Consider the following 26,649-nt stretch of genomic DNA (forward strand, 5'->3'; position numbering starts at 1 on the left):
GTGAGGTGGATGGACCTAGAGTCTGTCATACAGAGTGAAGTCAGAAAGTGAAAGACAAATACCATATGCTAACACGTATATATGGAATCTAAGAAAAAACAAATGTCATGAAGAACCTAGGGGTAAGATGGGAATAAAGACACAGACCTAGTAGAGAATGGACTTGTGGATATGGGGAGGGGGAAGGGTAAGCTGTGACAAAGTGAGAGAGTGGCATGGACATATATACACTACCAAACGTAAAGTAGATAGCTAGTGGGAAGCAGCCGCATAGCACAGGGAGATCAGCTCGGTGCTTTGTGACCACCTGGATGGGTGGGATAGGGAGGGTGGGAGGCAGGGAGATGAAAGAGGGAAGAGATATGGGAACATATGTATATGTATAATTGTTTCATTTTGTTATAAAGCAGAAAGTAACACACCATTGTAAAGCAATTATACTCAATAAAGATGTAAAAAAAAAAATGTTTAATCCACATTTAAAAAAAGAAAAAAAAAAGATCCCCTGAAAAATCTAAATCTGCATTCCCTCCGTTAGACCCCCAGAGGGATCTCCTCAATGCATGCCCAGGAGCCAACTTCTTCTGTTCCTACCAGGGAGCTAAGTCCTTTTTTAAAAAAAATAAATTTATTTATTTATTTAATTTTGGCTGCATTGGGTCTTCGCTGCTGCATGCGGGCTTTTCTCCAATTGCAGCGAGCGGGGGCTCCTCTTTGTTGTGGTGCGCAGGCTTCTCATTGCGGTGGCTTCTCTTACTGTGGAACACAGGCTCTAGGCACGCAGGTTTCAGTAGTTGTGGCACACAGGCTTAGTTGCTCCGCAGCACGTGGGATCTTCCCAAACCAGGGATCGAACCCGTGTCCCCTGCATTGGCAGGCGGATTCTTAACCACTGCGCCACCAGGGAAGTCCCAGGAGCTAAGTCCTTAACAAAGTCAACTAGGGACATTTCCAAGTTGTACTTATTTTAATTAACTAATTTAACTAAACTTTACATAAATGATCAAAACACGAATGTAGAAAAAGCAGATACTGTTTCTATGACAATTAAGTTAGATACTTTAGGAAAGTCTAAATAAAGGCAAGTAACTTTTACAAATTATCATCAAACCAACGAATTGAGTAAACAATAAAAGATGGGGGAGGAGACACCAAGAATCACAAAATCTAGAGGTCTGCTCTCAGACTTGGCCCTGGAAACTGTAGTGCAATTATGTGTCACATGAGTACCATCTCTGTAAGAGACAAACAGAGCACTCTAACCAAAGGAGCCAACTCAAACCAAAGACCTCAAGACCACAACAAGAGACAGCTGAACAAATGTCCACTAACGTGGGAAAATTAAAACAGAATACTTATAGTGTGTACACGGCACTCTGAGCACTTTTAAATTGGCTGCCCGGCCACCAGTCCCCAATCATATTAAAGAGAAGGACTTTAACCTTCTCTGCACGACCAGGGCCTCTATGGACACTGCAAGGCAGTGTGTCATGAAGCTGGCAAAGCACCGGAGTATCTTAGACAGGCTGACTGAAGAGCTCCTGTCTGGTTACCAGCACGATGCTGCAGTGGGACGACCACTACTGAGCAGCCCTTCCACAGCAAGCACCCTGCTAGCTGGTCACAGCACAAATGCCGAATGCCTATGGACTGCACTCAGCCCTCAGTAGCAAGTATTCTGAGGTGGCCCCAAGTGTGCTGTCTCTTTTTTCATCATCAAAGTCAAAGGCAAGGATGGAATCCTATGTACAGAAATTCCCTTCACAAGCACAAGCACAGAACTTCTGCTTTTGTACAGAATTAGGAACAGCTGGGATTATCCCAGTCTGTGGCCTAGGGGCTGAATAAAATACTGGTTCTCATCAGACGATTAGGCTAGGGCTTAAAAACCGACCACCAACCCCAAAATAAATGGGGAAAAAAATAATTCATACAAGGGAAAATCTAATTTGTAAACAACTGTACAATGTTTATCTTTGCCAGTCATCATACAAATGTAAACTAAAGCAACCTGACTCCATGTTAAGACCCTACCAAAACTTTCAGGACTTCCCTGGTGGCGCAGTGGTTGAGAGTCCGCTTGCCGATGCAGGGGACGCGTGTTCGTGCCCCGGTCCGGGAAGATCTCACATGCCGTGGAGTGGCTAGGCCCGTGAGCCATGGCCGCTAAGCCTGCGCGTCCAGAGCCTGTGCTCCGCAGCGGGAGAGGCCACAACAGTGAGAGGCCCGCGTACCACAAAAAAAAAAAAAAACCTTTCAGAGCACAACAACAGGTAATCTTTATGGGACTACAGAGAAACCAGTACATCACTAACTCCTAGTGGCATTATAAACTGATGAACTATTCTGGAAATTAACTTGGTAAATGGTATCAAGACTTACTGTAATACTGTCAGATGGAATGATATAAAGTCTGAATTTCCCTCAAAACAATCCAGAGGTGGGGAGAGAAGGTACAGGTGAAACAAGATGTGGTAACTGTTGAAGCTGGTAACAGGCAAATTTGACAGTTCATTTACTGTCTCTACTTTTATATGTTTGAAAACTTTTATAATTTTTTAATGGTATCAAAAGAAACAAAAATGTTTTTGCCCTTTGACATATTAATTTAATATAGAGAAATCAGAAATGTATTCTAAGACATATTTAACAGGAATGAAAAAGAAAATGATTAGAAATATTCAAAGCAATATCTACGATAGTAAAAATGAAAAGAAAAAAGTAAAGGCTTAACTAATAATACATCACCCCACATGACAGTATGCAATCATTAAAAATACTTAATGGGCTTCCCTGGTGGCGCAGTGGTTGAGAGTCCGCCTGCCGACGCAGGGGACACAGGTTCGTGCCCCGGTCCGGGAAGATCCCACATGCCACGGAGCGGCTGAGCCCGTGAGCCATGGCCGCTGAGCCTGCGCATCCAGAGCCTATGCTCCGCAACGGGAGAGGCCACAACAGTGAGAGGCCCGCGTACCACAAAAAAAAAAAAAATACTTAAGAAGATTATGTAGCACTCTGAACAAAATACATAAAATTTTATTGATAAAATGAGAATAGAATGCAAAAAGTAATGTAAGATAACAAAGATGAAATAATTATTGTACATGGGGAAAATAATTCAAACAAAAATAGTTGTGCTAGGATTAGAGGATAGACAGATAGTTCATTTTTCAGCATCATTATTTTATCAGTTTTCAACTTGACATGAAAAAAAAAAATCAAGCAAGGCAGAATCCTTCAGTCTATGCTAGATGAGTGCACTGCATCAGATTCCAGACACAGATAACAGGAGAAACTCTCTTGTATTAGGTGCTAATGCATGAGAAACCAAAGTAACCACCACTAACCAAAAGGACACTTTGAGTCTGGGGCCGGCCAAATCCAGAGACCCCGTGGCAGCCCCCTTGGCTTCTCTGCGGCATTAATATCAGTGACCACACACCCTTCTGGTAACACACTCTCCTTCTACTGCTTCTGCGTTAAGGCACTGTGCTAGGTTTGCTCACAGCCACTTAGAGTTCTGATCTCTTGGAAAGCTCTGGGCTCCCATTCCAGTCTATTCACCAACTCACTCTCCTGTGTGTCGCTCTGACAAGCAATATCCACTGTGACCTGCCCCTGCCTGACTTCACCTGCTCATTGGGGTCTGGGTGTGGCCTCACCCTTCAGGCCATCAGGCACGTAGCTCTAGTCCCTCTTGCCCTGGTTGTAGGCGCCAGCATATTCCTGCACCTCCGCCCTGTAGACTTCCCCTGACCATGCTGCACCTAGGACTTGATGCCTCCTACACAGGCCAGTCATTCATACCTAACAACTTGTTTTGGGTGAGGTGGAAGATGAAAGGAACCCATTAAAAGCCCAGAATAAACATAAGCCCTCCCAGGCCTCTACTTCACCTGCAAAATGGAACATCACACCTAAGTAGTGATAATTTTTGAAGGATATTACCAGAAGGAAAAAAAAGAGAAAGATTACCTTTTATCCCTTAAAATGGGCCTCTTAGTTTGGTTGCTTCTTAATGTAAATGAATTTCAGTAAGTACAAATTCTCTTCTTGGGGATGAATCTGGATACAATAGTGAAGTTTTAAAAATCAAGCCCACTCTAACTTTTGTGAAGCAGTGTGAAGATATATAATGATTTTTTTTTTTTAAGTAGTGGAGTGATTTCTAGTCTAACCAGAAGAAACATAGCTCACCTTAAATTGAGAAATAAAAATTCTTCAGGCTTTATTGATCTACTCACTAAATGAAGAGAAACAAGGAATGAAAGGCTGGCATAAGTTACCTGCATATGGGTACTGGTAGGGTACAGCATAAGCCTGCCCATTTGCAGCATAGACAACTTGAGTTCCTGGCGGGTATGCACCACTGTATGGACCATAGCCGTATGCCTGCTGAAAAGATATAGGCCCATTAGAAATACAATTTTGAAATTTCAACATCCATTTATAATAAAAACTCTCAACAAAGTGGGTATAAAGAGAACATTCCTCAATATAATAAAAGCTATATATGACAAGCCCATAGCTAGCATCATACTCAATGGTGAAAAACTGAAAGCATTTCCTCTAAGATCAGGAACAAGACAAGGATGTCCACTCTCATCACTTTTATTCAACATACTATTGGAAGGCCTAGCCAGAGCAATTAGACAAGGAAATAAAAGGCATCCAAACTGGAAAGGAAAAAGTAAAACTGTCACTACTTGCAGATGACAGAATATTATATATAGAAAACCCTAAAGGCTCCACAAAAAAACTGTAAGAATAAATGAATTCAGTAAAGTTGCAGGATACGAAATCAACATACAGAAACCTGTTGCGTTTCTATACATTAATAACAAACGTTCAGAAAGGGAAATTAAGAAAACGATCCCATTTACAATTGCATCAAAAACAATAAATTATTAACATATACACACTACTATATATAAAATAGATAATCAACAAGGACCTACTGTATAGCACAGAGAACTCTACTCAATACTGTGATAACCTATATGGGAAAAGAAACTGAAAACGAATAGATATATGTGTATGTATAACTGAATCACTTTGCTGTACACCTGAAACTAACACAACATTGTAAATCAACTATACCCTAATACAAAATAAAAATTAAAAAGCAAAACAAACAAAAAAACAATAAAATACCTAGGAATAAATTTAACCAAGGAGGTGAAACGCCTGTACACTGAAAACTATAAGGCACTGATGAAAGAAACTGAAAATACAAATAACTGGAAAGATATTCCAAGCTAATGGATTGGAAGAATAGTTAAAATGTCCATACTATCCAAAGTAATCTACAGATTCAATGCAATCCTTAACAAACTTCCAATGGCTTTTTTTGCAAAAACAGAACAATCTTAAAATTTGTATGAAACTACAAAAGACCCAAAATAGCCAAAGAAAGAAGAATAAAGCTGGAGGCATCATGCTCCCAGATTTCAAACTATACTACAAAGTAATCACAACAGTATGGTATTGGCATAGAAACAGACACACAGATCAATGGAACAGAAGAGAGTGCCCAGAAATAAACCCAAGTGTATATGGTCAATTAACTTACAACAAAGGAGCCAAGAGAATACAATGGGGAAAGGACAGTCTCTTCAGTAAATGGTGCTGGGAAAAGTAGACAGCCACATGCAAAAGAATGAAACTAGACCACTATCTTATACCATACACAAAAATTAACTCAGAATGGATTAAACATGTAAGACCTGAAACCATAAAACTCCTAGAAAAAAACAAAGGTGATAAGCTCCTTGACATTGGTCATGGTGATGATTTTTTGGATCTGACTCCAAAGGCAAAGGCAATAAAAGCAAAAATAAATGTGGGACTACATCAACTAAAAAGCTTCTGTACAGCAAAGGAAACCACCAACAAAATGAGAAGGCAACCTACTGAATGGGAGAAAATATTTGCAAATCACATATAGGGAACTCATACAACTCAACAGCAAAAAAATAACCTGATTAAAAAATGGGCCGAAGAACTGAATAGACAACTTCCCAAAGAAGAAATACAGATGGCCAACAGGCACATGAAAAGATACTCAACATGACTGATGATCAGGGAAATGCAACTCAAAACCACAATGAGGTATCACCTCACACCTGTTAGAATGACTATTATTAAAAAGACAAGAGGGCTTCCCTGGTGGCACAGTGGTTGAGAGTCCGCCTGCTGATGCAGGGGACACGGGTTCGTGCCCCAGTCCAGGAAGATCCCACATGCCACGGAGCGGCTGGGCCCGTGAGCCATGGCCACTGAGCCTGCACGTCCAGAGCCTGTGCTCCACAACAGGAGAGGCCACAACAGTGAGAGGCCTGCGTACCACAAAAAAAAAAAAAAAAGACAAGAAATAACAAGTGTTGGCACGGATGTGGAGAAAAGGGAACCCTCATACACAGCTGACAGGAATATAAATTGGTGCCTCCAAAAAGGAAAACAGTAATGGAAGGAAGTTCCTGAAAAAATTAAACATAGAACTAACAGTTGATCCAGCAATTCCACTTCTGGGTATTCATCCAAAGGAAACAAAAACATTAACTCAAAAAGATATCTGTATCCCCATGTTCACTGCATCATTATTTACAATAGCTAAGATATGGAAACAACCTAAGTGTCCATCAGCAAATGGATAAAGAAGATGTGGTCCAAATATACAATGGAATATTAATCTGCCATTAAAAAAGGACATCTTGGGGGCTTCCCTGGTGGCACAGTGGTTGAGAGTCCGCCTGCCAATGCAGGGGACACGGGCTCAAGCCCTGGTCTGGGAAGATCCTACATGCCACAGAGCAACTAAGCCCGTGCACCACAACTACTGAGCCCGCGCTCTAGAGCCCGTGAGCCACAACTACTGAAGCCCATGCACCCAGAGCCCATGCTCCACAAGAGAAGCCACCGCAAAGAGAAGCCCGCACAAGGCAACAAAGAGTAGCCCCCGCTCACCACAACTAGAGAAAGCCCACGTGCAGCAACAAAGACCCAATGCAGCCAAAAATTAAATAAATTAAATAAATAAATAAATAAATCATGGGGATATAATATACAGCATGGTGACTATAGTTAATAATACTATACTGCATATTTGAAAGTTGCGAAGAGGGTATGTATTAAAAATTTTCAACACAAGAAAAAAAATTCTTTATGGTGACAGATTTTAACTAGACCTAATGCAGTGATTATTTTGCAATATATACAAATACAGATCATTATGTTGCATACCTGAAACTAATAAAATGTTACATGTTAATTATACCTCAATTTTGAAAAATACGATTTGGAAACCACCGGGAATATATTAAAATTGGTTCTCCAAGTTGCAGTCAATAAAGTTTGACACTCTATTAAAAAAATAAAGAACATGACGGGACTTCCCTGGTGGTCCAGTGGCTAAGACTCCACGCTCCCAATGAAGGGGGCCCAGGTTCAATCCCTGGTCAGGGAACTAGATCCCGCACACATGCCACTACTAAGAGATCATTCCCATGCCGCAACTAAAGATCCCGCACACCGCAACTAAGACCTGGTGCTGCCCAATAAATAAATAAATATTTTAAAAATAATAACAATAAATAAAGAACATGAGACAGTGTGCTTATGCTCTTTGTTTTAAGATCCTAAAAAAACAAACCCACAACTGGAATCTACTTTCAGGCTGTAAAATAAAGTAGGTGGAAAACACAACAAAAAAGAGAACTGGACTTGCCAGAGATTCCAATTTCATTTCAGCTGTACCACTAACTTGACCTTCAGTAAGTCATCTAACTACTGTAGGCCTTGTTTTGTTCATCTCTAAAATGATCAGTTTGGACCAGGAAATAAACGAGATTCATCCAAAGCCAGTTTTCTCTTGGTGAAGCCAGCCTAGCAGCAAAACCCTCCCCAGCCCAATTACCAGCAGTTCCTGGCAGGAGAATATAAAAGACTGATACTGGGGGGTCTGAGGTCTGAGGCCTGGGCAGGTGACTGGCAGTTTTCCACAAGGACATGCCTATGAAAGGGCATTGCCAGAAATGGGCAGTGAACTGCCTCCACTGACCAAGTAAAGGACTACTGTATACTGGGAAATACGGAGATGAAAGGCCTGACCTTCTTTATGAGCTCACAGGTGGTGACGGCAGACATGTTTACAGACAATTACAATTATTGTCATTATGTGACAAAGGCTATACACAGGGGAGAACAGGGAGCTATGGCCTGGCAAATACTCATGTAGATCTAAACCTGTTATCTTACAAAAGCAGGAGACAGAATTTATGCTTCTGTAAGACAGAATAGACGCAGACGTTGTTTTCCCTATTCTTCCTTCTAAGTACAACTGAAAACCCTGGACACTATACATACAACAAACACAAGGAGACTCTGAAAGGTAGAGAGAAAGCAGGTGACTGTCTAGGGACTCCATGACCCTAAGAAGGACACACAGTGAGTTCCCTGGGTTTTCTTTTTGCCTCCTACATCCGACTGGATAATGTAGAAGCAGCAACCAAGAAATGCCAACGTGTGCAGACCTTTCTTGGTCTGCCTCAAGGAAAGTCTGCTGTCTCTACCCAGAGCCTAAGAAGGAAAAGGCCAATCTGGCAAGAGAGACCATTTTCTGGCAGTAACTACTCCACTCCAGCCAAACAACACAAAAATAGCTGTGGCTATTACTCCCACCAGCAAAGTCCAGTATGGAGAAAGACGCTCTCCTACCCCCATCTCAAACAGTGTCAGAGAAGGCCAAGTGGGAAGCTGGGAATTTCATCGCTATCAGATGGAAACAGGCCACCTCCAGTCCCATACCACAGTGTCAGTGGAGACCATGCAAGGAGCCAGAACTCCCATCTCTGCCCAGAAGAAACAAGATGCCCCTTCCTGTCCTGCTGGAGTAGGATCAACAGAGACCCAGTGGAGAGCAAGTACTTCCACAACCTCTTATCAGTAACCATAGTATCAGTGAAGGCTAGTGGGGAGCAGCAGGGAAAGTCCCTCCAACTCCCAGGCAGGCTGGTGTCAGCAGAGACCTAGAGAAGGGCCTGAATTCCCAGCCCTCTCAGCAGTGACAATGAGCCAGTGTCAAATGCGACCCAGGGGACAACCTGGACTTCCACTGTTACATGAAGGAACAAAGCAGACCCCCTCTTCACGCAGCAGAGGAGCATTAGGAGGAAGTCTGCTAAAATGCAAGACTTAAGTAGATTCAGTCTTATAATATTTAAAATGTCCAGGTTTTGATAAAGAATAATTCGTCATACCAAGAACCAGGAAGATCTCAAACTGGATGACAAAAGACAACAGAAGAGACCAACACCAAGATGACAAAGATGTTGGAATTACCTGGGAAGGATTTTAAAGCAGCTATCATTAAAATATTTCAATAAGTAATTAAGAACATGTTTGAAATTCATAAAAGAAACAGGAAGTCTCCACAAAACCAGAAAAATATCAGGAAAAACTATATAAAGATATATATCAAGAATAACCAATGAAAATTTTAGAAATATAAAAATAACTAATAAATTATTCAATGAATGGACTCAACAACAAATAGAGATGACAAATAATCAATGAACATGAATATAAAGAGTAGAAATTACCTAATTAGAACAGAGAAAAAGCAGATTGAAGAAAAAAATAAACAAAAACTCTGAGACATGTGGGACATCTAACATCTGCGTCATCAGTTTCATTAGAGAAAGAGGGTGGGTCTAAAACAACATTCCAGAAATAATAGGTTAAAATTTCCCAAATTTAGCAAGAAACATAAACCTACGTATTCAAGAAACTGAATGAACACCAAATAAGATAAATCCCCAAATACACACATCAGAGTCAAATTTCTGAAAACTAAAGACAAGGAAAGTAGCCAGAAACAATGCACTACGTACACGGGGGAAAAAATTCAAATGATAGCAGATTTCTAATCAGAAATCAGGAGGGCCAGAGGAAATAGCACACATTTATCAAGTGCTGAAAGAAATGTCAACTCAGAATTCTATACTACTGAAAATATTCTTCAGAACAAAGATGAAATTGAGACATTCTCAGATGAAGGAAAACTGAGGATCTGTTGCCAGCAGATCTATCCTAAGAGAATGACAAAAGGAAGTTCACTAAACAGTAAATAATAAACGAAATCTTGAAACATCAGGAGGTAAAAAAATATGGTCAAAGCAGAATACATGTGAACATAATAAAAATCACATCTTGATTTTTCTAATAAGTTTGACAGCTGTAGCAAAATCTATAACACCATCTAATATGGTTCTCAATACATGTAAAAGAAATACTTAAAACAATTATACCATAAAATGAGAGAGAAAAAAGGAATTTAGAGGTAATGGTTTGATACTTCACTGGACTGGTAAAATGTGAACACCGGACTTTGAAAAATATGTGTACATGTATAATGTAACAACTAGAGCAACCATTAAAATAGCAATACAAAGAGATACTCAAAACATTACAGACACATCAAAATGTAATTCTAAAACATGTTCTATGGGAATTCCCTGGCAGTCCAGTGGTCAGGACTCTGCGCTCTCACCACCAAGGGCCTGGGTTAGCTCCCTGGTCGGGGAACTAAGGTCCCACAAGCTGCGCAGTGCAGCCAAAAAATAAATAAAAATAAAAATAAAAAAATAATAAGATAAAATAAAACATGTTCTAGTAACTCACAAAAAGCTTAAGTAAAAGAACATACAGAAATGAAAAACAGAACCAAAGGAAAACAAAAAATAAAATGGCATACTTAACGTATCAAAATTACATCATATGCAAATGGTCTGTGGGGAAGGTTAAGAGTGATGGTGTTTAAGGGTACAAACTTGTAACAAGTATTAAATAAGCCTTGAGATCTAATCCATCATATAATGAATATAGACAATAATATCATACTTTAATTATGTAGTGTAATAAATATTGCTACATTTGCAATCATTTACAATATATAAAGGTATCAAAATAACATATAGTACACCTTAAACTTACACAATAAAAAAATGTAAATAGCCTAAATATACCAGTTACAAGATAGAGATTTGTCAGATGGGGGGATGAGGGGATGACCCAACTATATGCTGTCTATAAGAAACTTCAAATGTAATATGCATGTTGAAAGAAAAAAGATGCGAAAAGAGATATCATGCAAACATTAATAAAAAGGAAGCAGAAGTGGCTACATTAATATCAGATAGAGTAGACATAAGACTAAAGAAAATTATCAGAAACAGAGAAGAACATAACATAATGATAATAGGGTTAATCCACCAAGAAAATATAAGTGTGTATGGACCAAACGACAGAGCTGCACACATTAATTAGACAACTTATATAAATGAAAAGGACAAATTCCTCAAAAAGTATAAAATACCACAACCCATTCAATATGAAATAGAGAATGAATAGTCCTGTAACTATTAAGAAAACAGAATTTGTAATTTAAAATATCCCCCAAAAGAAATCTCCAGGCAGGCCCAGACAGTTTCACTGGAAATGTCTACCAAATGATTAAAGAAGAATTAACATCACTTCTACACAATATCTTCTAGAAAATACAAGAGCATGGAACAGTTCCTTAACTTCTATAAAGTCAGTATCACCTGATAAAAAAATAAAACAGAGTACAAAAAAAGAAAACTACAGACCAATATCCCTCATGAATACAGTTGCAAAAACACCTAATAAATATTAGCAAACATAGAATTCAGCAATAAATAAAAAGAATTATACACCACAACCTAGTGAGATTTATTCCAGGGATGCAAAGCTGGTTCAGTATTCAAAAATCAATGTAACCCACCATATTTAAGTTTAAAAAAAAAAGGTTTAAAAAAAATCACATGACCAAATCAATTGATGCAGAAAAGGTATTTGACAAAATCCAACACCCATTCATGGTAAACACTCAGAAAACTAAAAAAAAGAAGGACTTTCTTCAACTTGACAAACAACATCTACAAAAGACATCACACTTAGTGTGGAAAAACTGAACGCATTCCCCATAAAATCAGGAACAAGGCAAGAATGCCTGCTCTCACCACTGCTCTTCAATATAATATTGGAAGTTCTAACCAGGGCAATAAGGCAAGGCAAGGCAAGGAAACAGAAGGTACACAGACTACAAAGGAAGAAATAACTCTATTTGTAGATGACATGACTGTCTATGTAGTATATTCCAAAGAATCTAAAATAAAATACTTGGACTTCCCTGGTGGCACAGTTGTTAAGAATCCGCCCGCCAATGCAGGGGACATGGGTTCGAGCCCTGGTCCAGGAAGATCCCACATGCCGTGGAGCAACTAAGCCCACGCGCCACAACTAATGAGCCTGCGCTCTAAAGCCCACGAGCCACGGCTACTGAAGCCTGCGCACTTAGAGCCCATGCTTGGCAAGAAAGAGAAGCCACCACAATGAGAAGCCCGCGCACCGCAAACGAAGAGTAGCCCCCGCTCGCTGCAACTAGAGAAAGCCGTGCACAGCAACGAAGACCCAACACAGCCAATAAATAAATAAATTTATAAAATAAAATACTTATAGAACTAATAAGTGAGTTTAGTAATAAGCTCACAGGCTACAAGATCAACATATAAAAATCAACTGTTTTTCTATATACTAGCAATAAACATGGAGAAAATGAAATTTGAAATACCATATACAAAAATTCAAAAAAAAAGAAATATTTAAGTATAAATCTAACAAAAAACATGCAGGATTTATATATTGAAAGCTACAAAATGCTAGTGGAAAAAAATCAAACAGGATCTAAATAGACAGTCCATTTTCATGGATTGGAAGCTCAACATAATAAAGATGTCAATGCTTCCCCCAAAATCCTGATTTCTATCAAAATCCCAGAAAGATTTTGTTGTACATTTAGACAAATTTACATGGAAAGTAAGTGGAATCAGAATAGCTCAAAGAATTCTGAAAAGGAAGAATGAAGTGGGGGGAATCAGCCTACCCAATTTCAAGACTTATTATTGATATATAGCTACAGTAATCAAGTCTGTGTGGTATCAGAGGATGGAACAGAGAACCCAGAAACAGACACACATAAATACAGCCAACTGATTTTTTACAGAGATGCAAAACCAATTCCAGAAAGGATTAACAGTCTTTTCAACAAATAGTGATGGGACAATTGGACATCCATATGCAAAAAAAAAAAAGAACCTCAACATAACCCTCTCACCTTATTCAAAATTAACTGACAACAGAAAAGACTCGTGTATAAATCCTAGGACTATGAAACTTTCAGAAGATAACATAGGAGAAAATCTTGGGAAACTTGGTCTAGGTGAAGTGTTAAACATGACAACAAAACACAGTCCATAAAAGGAAAAACTGATAAATTGGACTGCATCAAAATTTAAAACTCTGTGAAAGGCACTGTCAAGAGAATAAAAAGATATGCTACTGATCACATATCTGACAAAGGATTCCTATCTCAAACATATATATATAAGAACTCTCAAAACTCAACAATAAAAAAATAATAAAACAAGTAGAAAATGAGCAAATGCCATGAAGACACATCTCACTGAACAGGATATATGGATGGCAAGCAAGCACATAAAAAGATGTTCAACATCACAAGCTATAGGAAACGCCAATTAGGATCACAGTGAAATATCACTACACACCTATCGGAATAGTTAAAATAAAAAACAGCGACAACAGCAAATGCTGGTGAGGATACAGAGAAAGTAAACCACACATACACTACTGATGGGAAAGAGAAATAGTAGAGAAACTCTGGAAAGCAGTTTGTCAGCTTTTTAAAAAACTAATCATATACTTACCATACATTCAACTCAGCAATTACATTTTTGGGCACTTATCCCAGGGAAATAAAACTTTATGTCTGCATAACAACCTGTACATGAGTGTTCACATAAGGTTTATTGGTAACAGCCAAAATCTAGAAACAACCAAAATGTCTCCCAATAGGTAAACGTTCAATACATAATGTGATACATCCATACCATGGCATACTACTCAGCAATGAAAAGGAACAGACTATTGACACATGCAACAATTTGGATGACTCTCAAGGGCGTTGTGCTTAGTGAAAACATCAAAAGATCTCAAAAGATCACGTGTTATATGATTCCATGTATATAACACTGTGGAAATGACAAAGTTATACAGATGGCAAACAAATCAGTGGTTGACAGGAGTTAGGGAAGGGCAAGAAGGGTGTGACTATAAGAGGGTGTAGCAGGAAGAAGATATTATGAACAGTTTTATATCTTGATTGAGGTGGCGGTTATACAAATCTACACATATGATAAAATGACATGGAACCAGACATAAACATTGCACCAATTTCAAATTCCTGGTTTTGATTTTATCTACCATGTAACAGCTGGGGAAATGGGTGAAGAGTACATGAGACATGAGATTTCTCCATATTACCTTTGCAACTTCTTGTGAATCCATAATTATTTCAAAATTAAAAGTAAAAAAAAAAAAAATCAAAGTGCCTCCCACAGGAGACTTCTATATGTAGCACTGAATGCCTGGCACCTTTAACTAGGGGACACCACAAGGTATTTGGCATGTGATTTTTGTTTTTAAGGTTTTGTTTTTGTTTTTTCAAAATAAAAAAAGCATTTTTTCTGATGATAGAGAGTATTCAAGTAAATAATTAAGTATAAACTTGAATCATCAAAATCATATTACCATGATTCATTTTTAGGTCTATCTTAAAAAGAAAATGTGAACAGGAAGATTATAAAGCAGTTGCTTTATTTTAGGAAAGCAGAAGATGGCAACAATCTATTTAAAAAAGAAAAGTTTAAAGAAGAAAGGGTTTACAGTACATTTCTAATTTCTCTGATACTGGCTGGCTCAAAGTTTTCTTTTCTTTTAAAAGCACAGTAGCACAGAGACGACAAGTTTCCCTCACTTGGATTCTATAAGGCAAAGATTTGCTCCCTACCTCAGGGGTTGGTGCAGCATAGGCTGTGTAAGGAGGTGGGGAGGAAACCACGGCAGTCTCGTCATACACGATTTCTGAGCCAACATAAGCCTTGAGAGGAGAGAAAGTATGAAAACAAGTGAGTTGCCACAAAGCAACTAAAGGTTCTTATGATACTATACCCTTTTGTTTAGTAAATAAAAAAATTAATAAAAGCCGAAAAGTTTAATCTTTGAAGAGGAAATATAACAGCTCTCTGAGAAGCAATGACTAGCAGGACCACCCTCCCCTTGCCCACCACCCAGCACTCCAGTGTCCTTTGAATTCAGGAGGATGTGGCCCTCCTCAGCCACCAGCAGGGGGCAGAAGTAGAGTTCTCACTGCCCAAGAAGGCCACAGGGCCTCCACTGTTACCCAGCCCTTTTAAAAGATGTTACACCACTCTCAACATCCCTTCTGTTCACAAATAAAAATCCTACAATCTAAAACGTAGCAGTCAGGGATATGTTCTACACTCACAATCTGGTTTTTCCATTAAAAAATTTAAAAATCTTTCAGTAAATTACCCCCCGGTGGAAAACAAAAATATGTGTGCTCTTTTTAAAAATATCCACGTGAACAATCACCTTAGCTCTTGCCCCTAACTATATGAATCATCAATACTAACTTCATTCAAGTAAAGGATTTTCATCGAAGAAAAGGTAACTGGACCTGTAATCTTAGGAGGAAGAACAGTCCTGAGCTAACAAAACTAGGAAAAAACAGCATTTAGATATTAAGTCTTTTTACTTTCTTTTCCCACCCGTACAAATTCTTTTAAAAGCACCATCTACCTTTCTCTTTCTTTCCTAGAGAAATAAATGAAAAAATAAAACCCTGCCTGAAGAATGAAAATGTTGACCACAGAGGGAATTGCCTTTGATTCCCTGACAGACACCAAGATGGTATCACTAGCCTCTACAAATGGGGTTTACTGTCTCAGTTACTTCCTAAAGTCAGAAGAAACTAGAGACAAGTACAAGTCCCAAAAATGTTTATTTCACAGGCTGAGATGCTATTCATGAAAAGGACCCTGTGGTCCCTTTTGTGCCTTCTCTGTAAACGGCAGCAGAATTCAAAGTGTTGCAAATCTTCGTGAGATACAAACATTTCTAGAAAACAACACTGGGACCAGTGTGCCTGTGTTAGGAGGGCTCCTCCTGCCAAAATGTTTTGGCAAAATCCAGCTTCCTCACTGTCAGCGAAACACAGCCTGCCTATCTCTGCTTGCTCATCCTGGGCCGGATGGCAAAAAAACCCTCTTCCCCATTTCCCTTCTTAACCTCCTGTTCTCCCATTTGTTACAGCAAGACTAAGTGAAAACATTACTAGTGACTGCCATTAGCAACTTACTGTGTTTGTCCTGGAATCCTGAAGCATAAATTTCCAGGCCCTGAAGAAAAGAAAGAGGTACTTTATTTCAGGCAATCCAACATCTATCTCAGCGGTTCTCAAACCTGCATTGGCATCGGAATTTCTGAAAAAGCTTGTTTTTAAGAGCAGATCTGAAGCCCTTGCCTCAAGACGTACTCAGTCAACTTATCTAAGACATGCACTAGGAATATATGATATGTAAAGAAATAAATCTATAGTACATATGTAATATTTAAAGCATAATCTACAGTTTTTCCTTTACTTTTTAAATAAATGTAAAATGTACCATACTTAACTATACTAGAACTAGCAGTATCTCTTCATGTTATACACACAGATCTACCTGATTTTTTTAATGGCTACATAATGTTCCATGATATGAGATTTAGATGGTCAGCAATATTTTGCTATTAAAAATAATGTTGGTATTTGAGAAACTGACCTATAACGTATGTAAGTTTAAGGTGTACAACATGATGACCTGACACGTATATCATGAATTGATTACCACAATAAGCTAACACCTCCAGGACCCCCGCACATGATTACCTTTTTATTTTTTCTGGTGATAACACTTAAGATCTACTCTCTTAACTTTCAAGTATATGAGACAGTATTATTAATTATAGTCACTATGCTGTACAATAGATGCCCAGAACTCACTCATTTTACAGCTGGATGCTTGTACTCTTTGTCCAATATCTCCCCCATTTCCCTCAACCCCTGGCAAACACCATTCTACTCTCTACTTCCATGATTTTGGCTTTTTTAGATTCTACATATAAGTAAGAACATATAGTATTTTTCTTTCTCTGTCTGACTTACTTCACTTGGCATAATGCCCTCAAGGTCCATTTATGTTGTTGTAAAGGCAGGGTTTCCTGTTTTATGGTTGATTAACAGTCCATTACCCATGCATGCACAAGTCTGTGTGTGTGTCTGTGTGTGTGTGTGTGTGTGTATCACATTTTATTTATCAGTTCATCCATCATCAGACACTTGAGTTGTTTCCATGTCTTGGCTACTACGAATAATGCGAGAAACACAGGGGTACAGCTACCTCTTTGAGACAATGATTTAATTTCCTTCAGATATATACACGGAAGTGGCATTGCTGAATCATATGGTAGTTCTACTTTTAATTTTTTGAGGAACCTCCATACTGTTTTCCATAGTGGCTGCACAAAGTTACATGCCCACCAATAGTGCACAGGGTTCCCTTTTCTCCACACCCTCACCAATACTTATCTTTTGTCTTTTTGATAACAGCCATTCTAAGGTGTGAGGTGACCTCACTGTGGCTTTGGTTTGCACTTCCCTGATTATTAGTGATGTTGAGCACCTCTGGAAAAACGTTTTTTCAAGTCCTTTCCCCATCTTTTAATTGGTTCGTTTTTATGCTATGGAGTCATACAAGTTCCCTATATATTTTAGATATTAAACCCTTATCACATAAATGGTTTGCAAATATTTTCTCCTATTCCATAGGATGCCTTGTTATTTTTCTAATTGTTTCTTTTGCTGTGCAGAAGTTTTTTACTTTAATGTAGTCCCAATTTGTTTACTTCTGCTTTTGTTGCTTGCACTTTTGGTGTCATATCTAAAATCGCTGCCAAGACCAATGTCAAAGACTTTTTCCCCATGTTTCCTTCTAGTAGGTTTACAGTTTACGGTCTTACATTTAAGTCTTAAATCCATTTCAAGTTAATTTTTGTGACTGGTCAAGATAGGGAGTAAGTCCTTTCTGAAAAATCTGGGTTCTACACTCTTCTAAGCATAATTCCTTTGAATGTCTTATGCCGGGGCTCGCTTATCCTTCTCTGCCTTCCAGTGTTCTGAAATGACAAGCCCTGGGGGAACCTTCCAGTCTCTGCTAAGGTCCCAAGGATATCATAGGCTCAAGGGTTTTTCCTTGGCTTTTTCAAGAAGTATCAGCACCTCTACAGACCACAGGGTACTACCAAAAATTTTTAAGATTTAATTAGCTCATCTTGTTACTGCTTCTGGGAGTTGGGGTAGGGTTAAAAACTGTGATACATCTCAACAGAATCTTCTATTTCTTTTTCTGACTGTTGCTCTTTGTATTCTGTGCTTGAAGTTAAACTTCTTTATTTGGCTGTCGCTTCTGAATGTCTTCTCCTTCATTTCACTAGGTAGTTGAGGAAGATGACACAGATTCATTTCCCCCTTTTTTCTCAGAGGTCTCTGTCATGGGTTGAAGTGTATCCCCTGCAGAAAAATAAGCTTAAGTCCTAATCCCCAGTACAGGTGAATTATTTAGAAATAGGGTCGCTGCAGATGGAGTCAAATTAAGATGAGGTCATACTGACTGAATGAAGGTGTCCTTATAAGAAGAGGAAATGTGGACACAGACACAAAGGGAGAATACCATGTTATAACAGAGGCAGAGACTGGAGTGGTGCAGCTGCAAGCCAGAGAACATCAAGGATAACCGGCCACAACCAAACCTAGGAAGAGGCCAGGAACGATTCTATCCAGAGTCTTAGAGGAAGCACGGCTCTGCTGACACAGTAATGTCAGACTTCTAGCTTCTGGAACTGTGAGAGAATAAATCTGTTGTTTTAAGGCACCTAGCTTGTGATACTGTGTTACAGCAGCCCCAGGAAACAAACAGTCTCCTCTTCTTTACTTTTTTACCTTGCTGTGTCATTTTATTTCAAGTGTGTTTCCTGTTAACAGAATAAATAGGTGGACTTTGTATTTTCTGCCCAATCTCAGATCTTATCCTTTTTAAGGAGAATTTAACCAACTCACATTTATTGAATTCACAGATATCATTGGTCTAACTACTGCTACTTCATCTCCTGTCATGCCTTATTAAGTTTACCTGCTGGGTTTTTTTATTCTAGTATTATCCTCCATTGCTCTGTTCCTAATTGTACCCTTAAAATTAGACACATAAATAAACCTCTATTTTCCCATAAAGTTAAGAAAAAGTCAGCCTTCCATGCCAAACAAGGCAAGTTCTTCAGTGTACTTTTACCCCTTCTCCCTCCTCTATGACAAAAAAGCCTCCCATGTTTTGTTAAAATATTCTAAAATTTTAGTTCTAGATATTTTTTCCACTAGTACTTAAAGGAACCGTCCATACATGTGACATCTCAGCAAACAGCAGAATAGAGCGGTTAAGAACAAAGGGCTATGAAGACAAAGATTCAAATTCTGAGTCGAGCCTACAAGCTCTAAAACCTTGGGAAGTATGGCAGGCAGAATGATGCCTCCTCCCTACAGAGAGATCCATATCCTAATCCCCAGAACCTCTGAAAATGTTACCTCACCAGGCAAATGGACTCTGCAGCTATACTTAAGGTTAAGGACCTTGAAATGCGGAAGGTTATACTGGATTATCGAGGCTGGCTCAAACTATTCTTAAATCCTTAAAAGCATATAACCTTCCCCAGCTACAGAGAATCAGACAGATGACAGCAGGAGAAGGGCTCAGCCCAGAAGCCAAGGAATGCAGGAGGACTCTTGAAGCTAGAAAAGGCAAGGAAACGGACTCCCCTCTAGAGCCTCAAGAAGGGATCATGGCCCTGCCAACACTTTGAAACCTAGTGTAGAACTCTGACCTCCAGAAATGTAATCAGAAATGTGTACTGTTCGAAGCCACTAAGCTTGTGGTAATTTATTACAAGAGCATTAAAAACCGATACAGAAAGTTACTTAACCTCACTATGCCTCAATTTCTTACAACAGAACAGTATCCACTTTATAAGATATGGTGAGGATTAAAGAACATACATAAAGCAGTTAGCACAGTACCCAGTGCAAAGTAAGTGTTCAAATTATTAAAGAGTAAAAATATAGATCCAGTTTATAAAAAAGTAGCAAACTGGCTTGACCTGTGTTCATTTCTCCATTAGTCTTTAGGAAAGGTACATCTTTTCCAGAAACTGCTATTTAAGATTCACTAATATAAATGAGAAGAATGTAAAAACGAAACTACATCTAGGATTTAAAATAAACCCTAGAGATCTGCAATGTCCAGAGTTACCCTTTGTTAGTGGTACAGTGTGGACAGGAAAAAAAAAAATCAGTGTTTTCAAGATTCTGATCCTACGTCAATGCTAATGTTAACAGACTGAGAATTAATAAAGTTGGGTTTTCCTTCTTTGTGGTTCTATACCCCTTGTTCAGAGATGGCAGATGGAAATAAGAACCACCAAAAGGAGAAAGGCTATATAATACAGATGTCAGTGCTTTTTAAAAAGACATTTACATAAAAAGGACAAGATTTAAGGGGAATTCCCTGGCAGTCCAGTGGTTAGGACTCCACGCTCTCACTGCCGAGGGCCCAGGTTCAATCCCTGGTCGGGGAACTAATACCCCACAAGCCATATGGCACGGCCAAAAAAAGAAAATTTAAGAACCCATTTAACTATGCCCATCGCCCAATGTGCATCTAGCAATGAAAAAAGAAGAGTGCAAAGTGACTGTATCTAATAGTTTCTGCCATACTCACTACAATGGGACCCTGCACGGGCAGCTCTGCAGAGGCAGAAACGAGGATCAGGGTTATCAGACATGGAGTAAGACTCTTAACATTTCTTTCACACAACCTCTGAGTCACTTATTCTGCTGCCTACAGGAACACGCCACTCCCGTTCTTCTCCCTTCCTCATAACTGGAAATTAAAACAGAAAACACTTTTAAAATTAAACACACTGGAAAAAAACTTACAAACAATCATCTGTGCTTTCTGCACAAAGACTGATGGTTTTCCCATCTCGGCAAACAATCTGCAGCAGACAGTCTTTTGGCTTCCCGTCTGGAGGCTGAATATCTATGAAAAATATATAGAATACAGGAGTATTTACATAGTTTTTTTTTTGAAGGATTTCTTAACAGCTCAGATAAGCAAAGGAGCAGAACGTCAGAACATTACAATTATAAAACATCTTTGTTCTGCTGTACAGAACCAAACACATGAATCATTACTCCATTCTAATTAAACTTCCTGCTGGAGAAACACGTAAGCCTCTTCCAGAGCACGATCCACATATGGTGATATACAAAATAGCCCAGACATTAGAAGAATAAGCACAACGAAAAGTGTTGCAAAGCATCAGTTAACAGCATACTTACTGCTTTTATTCACAAAGCATCAAACTAGATCGCTGCTTTAAAAGTGAAAATCGGTTGTTTAAAGTATCTCTGTGTACCAAGAAGTAAGACCTATGATATCTGAGCCTGGTTTAAGTAAGGATTTCAATAGCTAGTCCATAGAGGCTTGTGTTTCAAGAACTTATAGGGGCAGGATATTATTACACCAATGGTTACTACAGCAGCCTCTTTATTCCAAATAGCAACAGAGCTAATAAAACAAACAGGGAAGTCTACATATGCCATTAATTAGAAATAGAAAAGTCTATGCTTATTAAAACAAAAAAAAAACCTATTCCTTCAATAGTTGTGATAATTACATTGAAAGACATCATGGATTTTAAGACACTGACTAGAGTTGTTATCAATAAGCCAGTTTCTGAGTCACAAAATCTATACTGCCTAGGGTAGCTCCATCCTTCTTGGGGTTCCCAGCACTCTGGTTCCTTAGTCTTCCACCACCTTCTCCATGAGAGAGAACGGAAATGTGGACTGATGGGTCTAATTCAGAGGAGAAAATTAATCTGCCAACCCACATGGGTCATAATCCAAGTGTCTGGTTTCATCTGGTTACCTCTTCCCAGATGAAACCCTTCTTTGGTCTGTAAATGAAAGCAGAATGGGTAAGGAAGAAGAATCAACTCCCATCAAGAAAGCAGAAGGGCAGGCGACAGAAGCTGGACAAGACAGACCCACTTACCCCGACATTCATGTCCCGTGCGGATGTTGATGCAGTCCACGGGCATGTGGACCTTATCCTCCACACTCTGCCGAGTTTGGTCATCATAATAGATCAGGTGACCATCTGACCACAGGTCAAACCAATTCTTCTTCCAACGCTTCAAAATAGTACCTGAAAAAAAGTGGGAAATGTTGCCTTTGAGTGGAAAAGCAAGGACTTTGTCCTTTAATTCACCGGTAACAGAAACAAAAGAAACTTTCCTCTGGTCCCAAAAGTATACCTGCATACAATTTCCCAGAGCAGTCCATCAAAATGGAAGTGAAAGCAGACCCAAACTGCATGAACACCCATGCTGTACCAGGGCTGCATGCAGCATGCTCTAAGATGAGAACTTCGATCTTACTGAGAACGCTGCCAACTTAAAAGTATCAAAATATTTTTTAAAAAAAAGAAAGTTCAATAAAACTTTGATTTTGAGCTAATGAAACATGTCTAACATTTAACTCTCCATATGGTATATCTAATCCTTCCCAGTAGTATCTAACTGCTAGATTGATCAGAAAACGTTGAACTGTAAAGTCTCTACACACAAATAACAGCAATACCTTCCTCTTCTGGAAAAACTTCTCTTTTTCTTGAAGGGCCTTCACGTATACTCTTCTCTAATGCTCACCTTCCCTTACAGCCCACAGTGTGGGGAGTCTCCCTGCCTAAGACTATGCAGAGGCAGGCTCAGACACTGGATACATCCACACCCAGACACTGGCCCAGGCCCAGGGCCTGACTCCTACCCAGCACGCATCCATCCTACTAACTCACCCATCTCTATCGGTTTGATAGAATTCATCCATTCATTTGTAATCTTGGACTAGGCATTTAAGTTCATAAAACTCTAATTTCCTTGTCAGCCAAAGGGGAAATCTAAAAGTTACCCCTGCACCTTTCTCACATCCATATGCTACCGGCTGCATCTTTTGTTCCTATAGATCCCACCCTGTTCATGGCCAATGTGCACAAATTCCAAATATTCATCCCAGCAGCCTTCCAAATTTCTTTTACCACTATCAAACACCCACCTTGCTGAGAGGCAACCACAGCACTTGCCCAAACTGATAAATAAGTGACACCCAGCATCCATTTAACTGGCAGTGCCTGAGCTGTGCAGAAACTACCAAAGAGAGCCACCCGAACACAGACAGGTGTAATCACCGGGTTGGGGAGTTCTACCCAAGTATCGCACCTGCCATCAAAGGCCTGACTGCAGAACCCTAAATTAAGCTGTCCTCCAGAGTCCAGATACTGAGGCCTAAGAGTCTGCCAATGGCAAGAAAAGGAAACCTGAAGACAGTGGTGCATATGTGTAACTACATGTGTATCTCTGCTGCTCTGCAACTCAGTGAATATAATACAACTCACCTCATTTTAGTTTATTATGAATGATACTTCTGCTTTAGCAAAGACGGAAAAATCAACCCAACATCAGGAGATTGGGAAATGGAATAAGTCTTACGAATACACACTTTTGAGATAACCATAACTAAGACAGTGGAAAAGTCTGTACAACTTATTTACAGAACTCCTATTTTGTGTACATCATCACGCTAAGCGCTGATGGGAAGCACAAAATTGTCAAAAGGGTCACTGTTCACTTATGTTGACAGAGCATTTACATTGAGTCATGATGGAGAAAAGACACTTGCCCTCAAAGAGTGCAGGAAGGGAAGGCACATCCTCCAGGTCTGAGCAAGGCCCTCCATGTCCCCTGACCATTTTAGGATCACCCAAGATCCTCAAAACCCAAGACAAGGAAACTTACACAAACATGGGGGCTAGATTCCAATATGTCACAACTTTTTTTTTTTTTTAAGCCAACAATACAATAGCTGCATCTATTCTTAGACTACAGAACTGTCATAGACCTTGAAAGGACACCTGTTCAGCTCCAGGTCTGAGAACGTAAAACTAGTAACAGGACAGACAGTCTGAAAGCTCGTCTCCTGGTAGAAAGGGTGTTGATGTTGAAACGAGACAGCCCTGAGTCTGAATGTAGATTTGCCACCCATAGTTAACATCTGGACCAGTTATCAGTGAACCTCTATTTCTTCAGCTGGAAGCTGGGGTAATACCACCCACCTCACAGAGCGGTTGTGATAATTATATTGATATAAAAATCTGTACAATGGGAACACAAACAAGCTTCATAAATAGTTTTTATAAACCGTCTAAGGTATGCAAGTCCATTCTTCCTTGCTAGGCTCAATTTTAGCTAAGTATTGAAAATATTCCTTAAATACAAATTCATATCTGAACAATACAGTATATATCACCACTCAAGCTTTTGCTGGAGTCATAAACAATATACTAGTCACTTTTCCCTTAATGCTGCTCTTTCTAGAACACAGCAGAATAATCTGCTTACTCTTTCTGCAATAAACAGAGCTGCTTCTTCCTGCTTTAAAACATACTATGAATCCTACTTAAGGTGGCAGCCTCAGAGATAAGCAGAGTTAAGTATATGCAAGCCCATAGAGATGAGTCTAAGAAAATGAACTTAATCCCATCAAAAAAGAACTGAGTCCCTTCTCCAGAGTCCTTTTGGAGACACAAAAGATTTGGTTTTCGATAAACTTGTTCCCTCGGGTCAAATCTTAATCTATAATTAAAGACTCTAGTATTTCAGAATCTGGTCACTGTTCAATCCCCAGATGAGACAGGTGTTTCCCACAAAGCGAGCAGTACCTCCATGCTAATATATTAGCTCAGCTCCATGGTAATATATCAGCTCAGCTTGGGTAGGTCCAAGAACCTCAGGTCAGCCGTTAATAATATAGCATGCTAGGGACTTCCCTGGCCATCCAGTGGTTAAGATTCTATGCTTCCATTGCAGGGGGCACAGGTTCCATCCGTGGTCGGGGAACTAACTTTGTCACACGGCGTAACCAAATAATAATAATAATAATAATAATAATATAGCATGCTAGTGAGAAAAGAGAAACCAGCAGGGACTATTACTGTCCCCTGGCTCCTGTCAAGGCAGCAACCAAGAAGCTCCACGTGTACAGAAAAACGGTTCATAGAGCTCTAAAAATCTGCAAGAGGAAATCCAGGGCAACAACATTAGTAAGACTTTGTTATTTGTTTGTAAACACTGGCAGTGTCAGCCACAGAAATAAAGATGTGCCCTAAGGCAACACTAAACCCAGCCCAAGGGGCTCACGTCCTGTACTTACTCTGTCTCAGCAACCATCCACTCTTCACAAACGCCATCTTTCCACCTGTAGAAGAAGAAACAGGCAGGTTCAAAATTATACCCAGAAAGGAGAATGACCCGTATGAGCTGTTTTTACTCACAACACTTCTGACACCAAATGTGTGGGGTTTTTCCATACCAACAACCAATTTTCCAATTCTCAGGACACCAACTGGATGTCTACTGATTCAATTAGATTCTGACACTAACCACCTGGACTTAGCATCAGACCTCACAGCTTAAGGGCTCAGTTCCACAAGAGTGCTCCCACTTTAGACACAAGTCCTGGGCCACCCATATTTCTGATCTATAAATTGGGGGTGCCCACAACCCCCTCCTGAGATTCGATAATTTGCTAGTATGGCTCACAGAACTCAGGAAGGCACTTTACTTACTATTACCTATTCATTATAAAAGGATACAACTCAGGAACAGCAAGATGGAAGAGATGCAGAGGACAAGGATTGGGGGAAGAGCGCAGAGCTTCCATGCCTCTCCAGCCACCATTCTCCCAGCATCTCCATGTGATCACTGGAATCCTGTCATTTAGGGGTTTTTAAGGAGGTTCCATTAGGTAACCATGACTGATTACATCATTGGACACTGGTCCTTAAGCTCCATCTCCAGCCTCTCTACCATCTCTGGAGGTCCAGGGATGGGGCTGAAAGTTCTTTTTATTTATACATTTATTTATTTTATTTTTGGCTGCATTGGGTTTTTGTTGCTGCACGCAGGCTTTCTCTGGTTGCGGCGAGCGGGGGCTACTCTTCGTTGCGGTGCACAGGCTTCTCACTGCAGTGGCTTCTCTTGTTGCGGAGCATGGGCTCTAGGTGTGCAGGCTTCAGTAGTTGTGGCTCACGGCCTCTAGAGCGCAGGCTTAGTAGTTGTGGCGCACAGGCTTAGCTGCTCCGTGGCATGTGGGATCTTCCTGGACCAAGGCTCGAACCCATGTCCCCTGCATTGGCAGGCGGATTCTTAACACTGCACCACCAGGGAAGCCCCTGGGGCTGAAAGTTCTAACTTGCTCATCACAAGCTTGGTCCCTCTGGCAACCAGCCCTACCCTGAAGTTATCTAGGGGCCCATCATCTCATTAACATAAACTTAGATATGGCTGAAAGGGGTTTATTATGAATAAAAAGACAACAAAAAGACACTCCTAGTACCTCTCTCTCTCAGGAATTTCCAAGAGTTTTAGAAGTTCATATGTTTCTTATTATATCACAAAATCACAGCCCTTTGGTCTCTCTATCCT

At 39.7% G+C, this 26,649-nt stretch overlaps 1 protein-coding gene across 5 annotated transcripts in view; it reads right to left on the reverse strand.

The window, feature by feature from the left end:
* The window catches only part of PLEKHB2 (pleckstrin homology domain containing B2), a 49,412-nt gene that overhangs the window by 10,440 nt on the left and 12,323 nt on the right, over positions 1 to 26,649 (reverse strand). For 2 of the 5 annotated variants that reach the window (XM_060153123.1, XM_060153124.1), the window contains exons 2-7: positions 25,376 to 25,420; positions 22,164 to 22,316; positions 21,041 to 21,143; positions 16,319 to 16,358; positions 14,948 to 15,037; positions 4,287 to 4,395 (exon numbers count right to left, since the gene is read on the reverse strand). In XM_060153123.1, coding sequence (XP_060009106.1) covers positions 4,287 to 4,395; positions 14,948 to 15,037; positions 16,319 to 16,358; positions 21,041 to 21,143; positions 22,164 to 22,316; positions 25,376 to 25,412 — 532 coding nt within the window. In that variant the 5' untranslated portion in view covers positions 25,413 to 25,420. Of the gene's footprint in view, positions 1 to 4,286; positions 4,396 to 14,947; positions 15,038 to 16,318; positions 16,359 to 21,040; positions 21,144 to 22,163; positions 22,317 to 25,375; positions 25,421 to 26,649 lie in introns of those variants that run through there. The other 3 variants (XM_060153125.1, XM_060153126.1, XM_060153127.1) reach the window with 3 other exon arrangements.

The sequence above is a fragment of the Lagenorhynchus albirostris genome, chromosome 6 (assembly GCF_949774975.1).
Source record: "Lagenorhynchus albirostris chromosome 6, mLagAlb1.1, whole genome shotgun sequence".
Classification (NCBI taxonomy): domain Eukaryota; kingdom Metazoa; phylum Chordata; class Mammalia; order Artiodactyla; family Delphinidae; genus Lagenorhynchus; species Lagenorhynchus albirostris.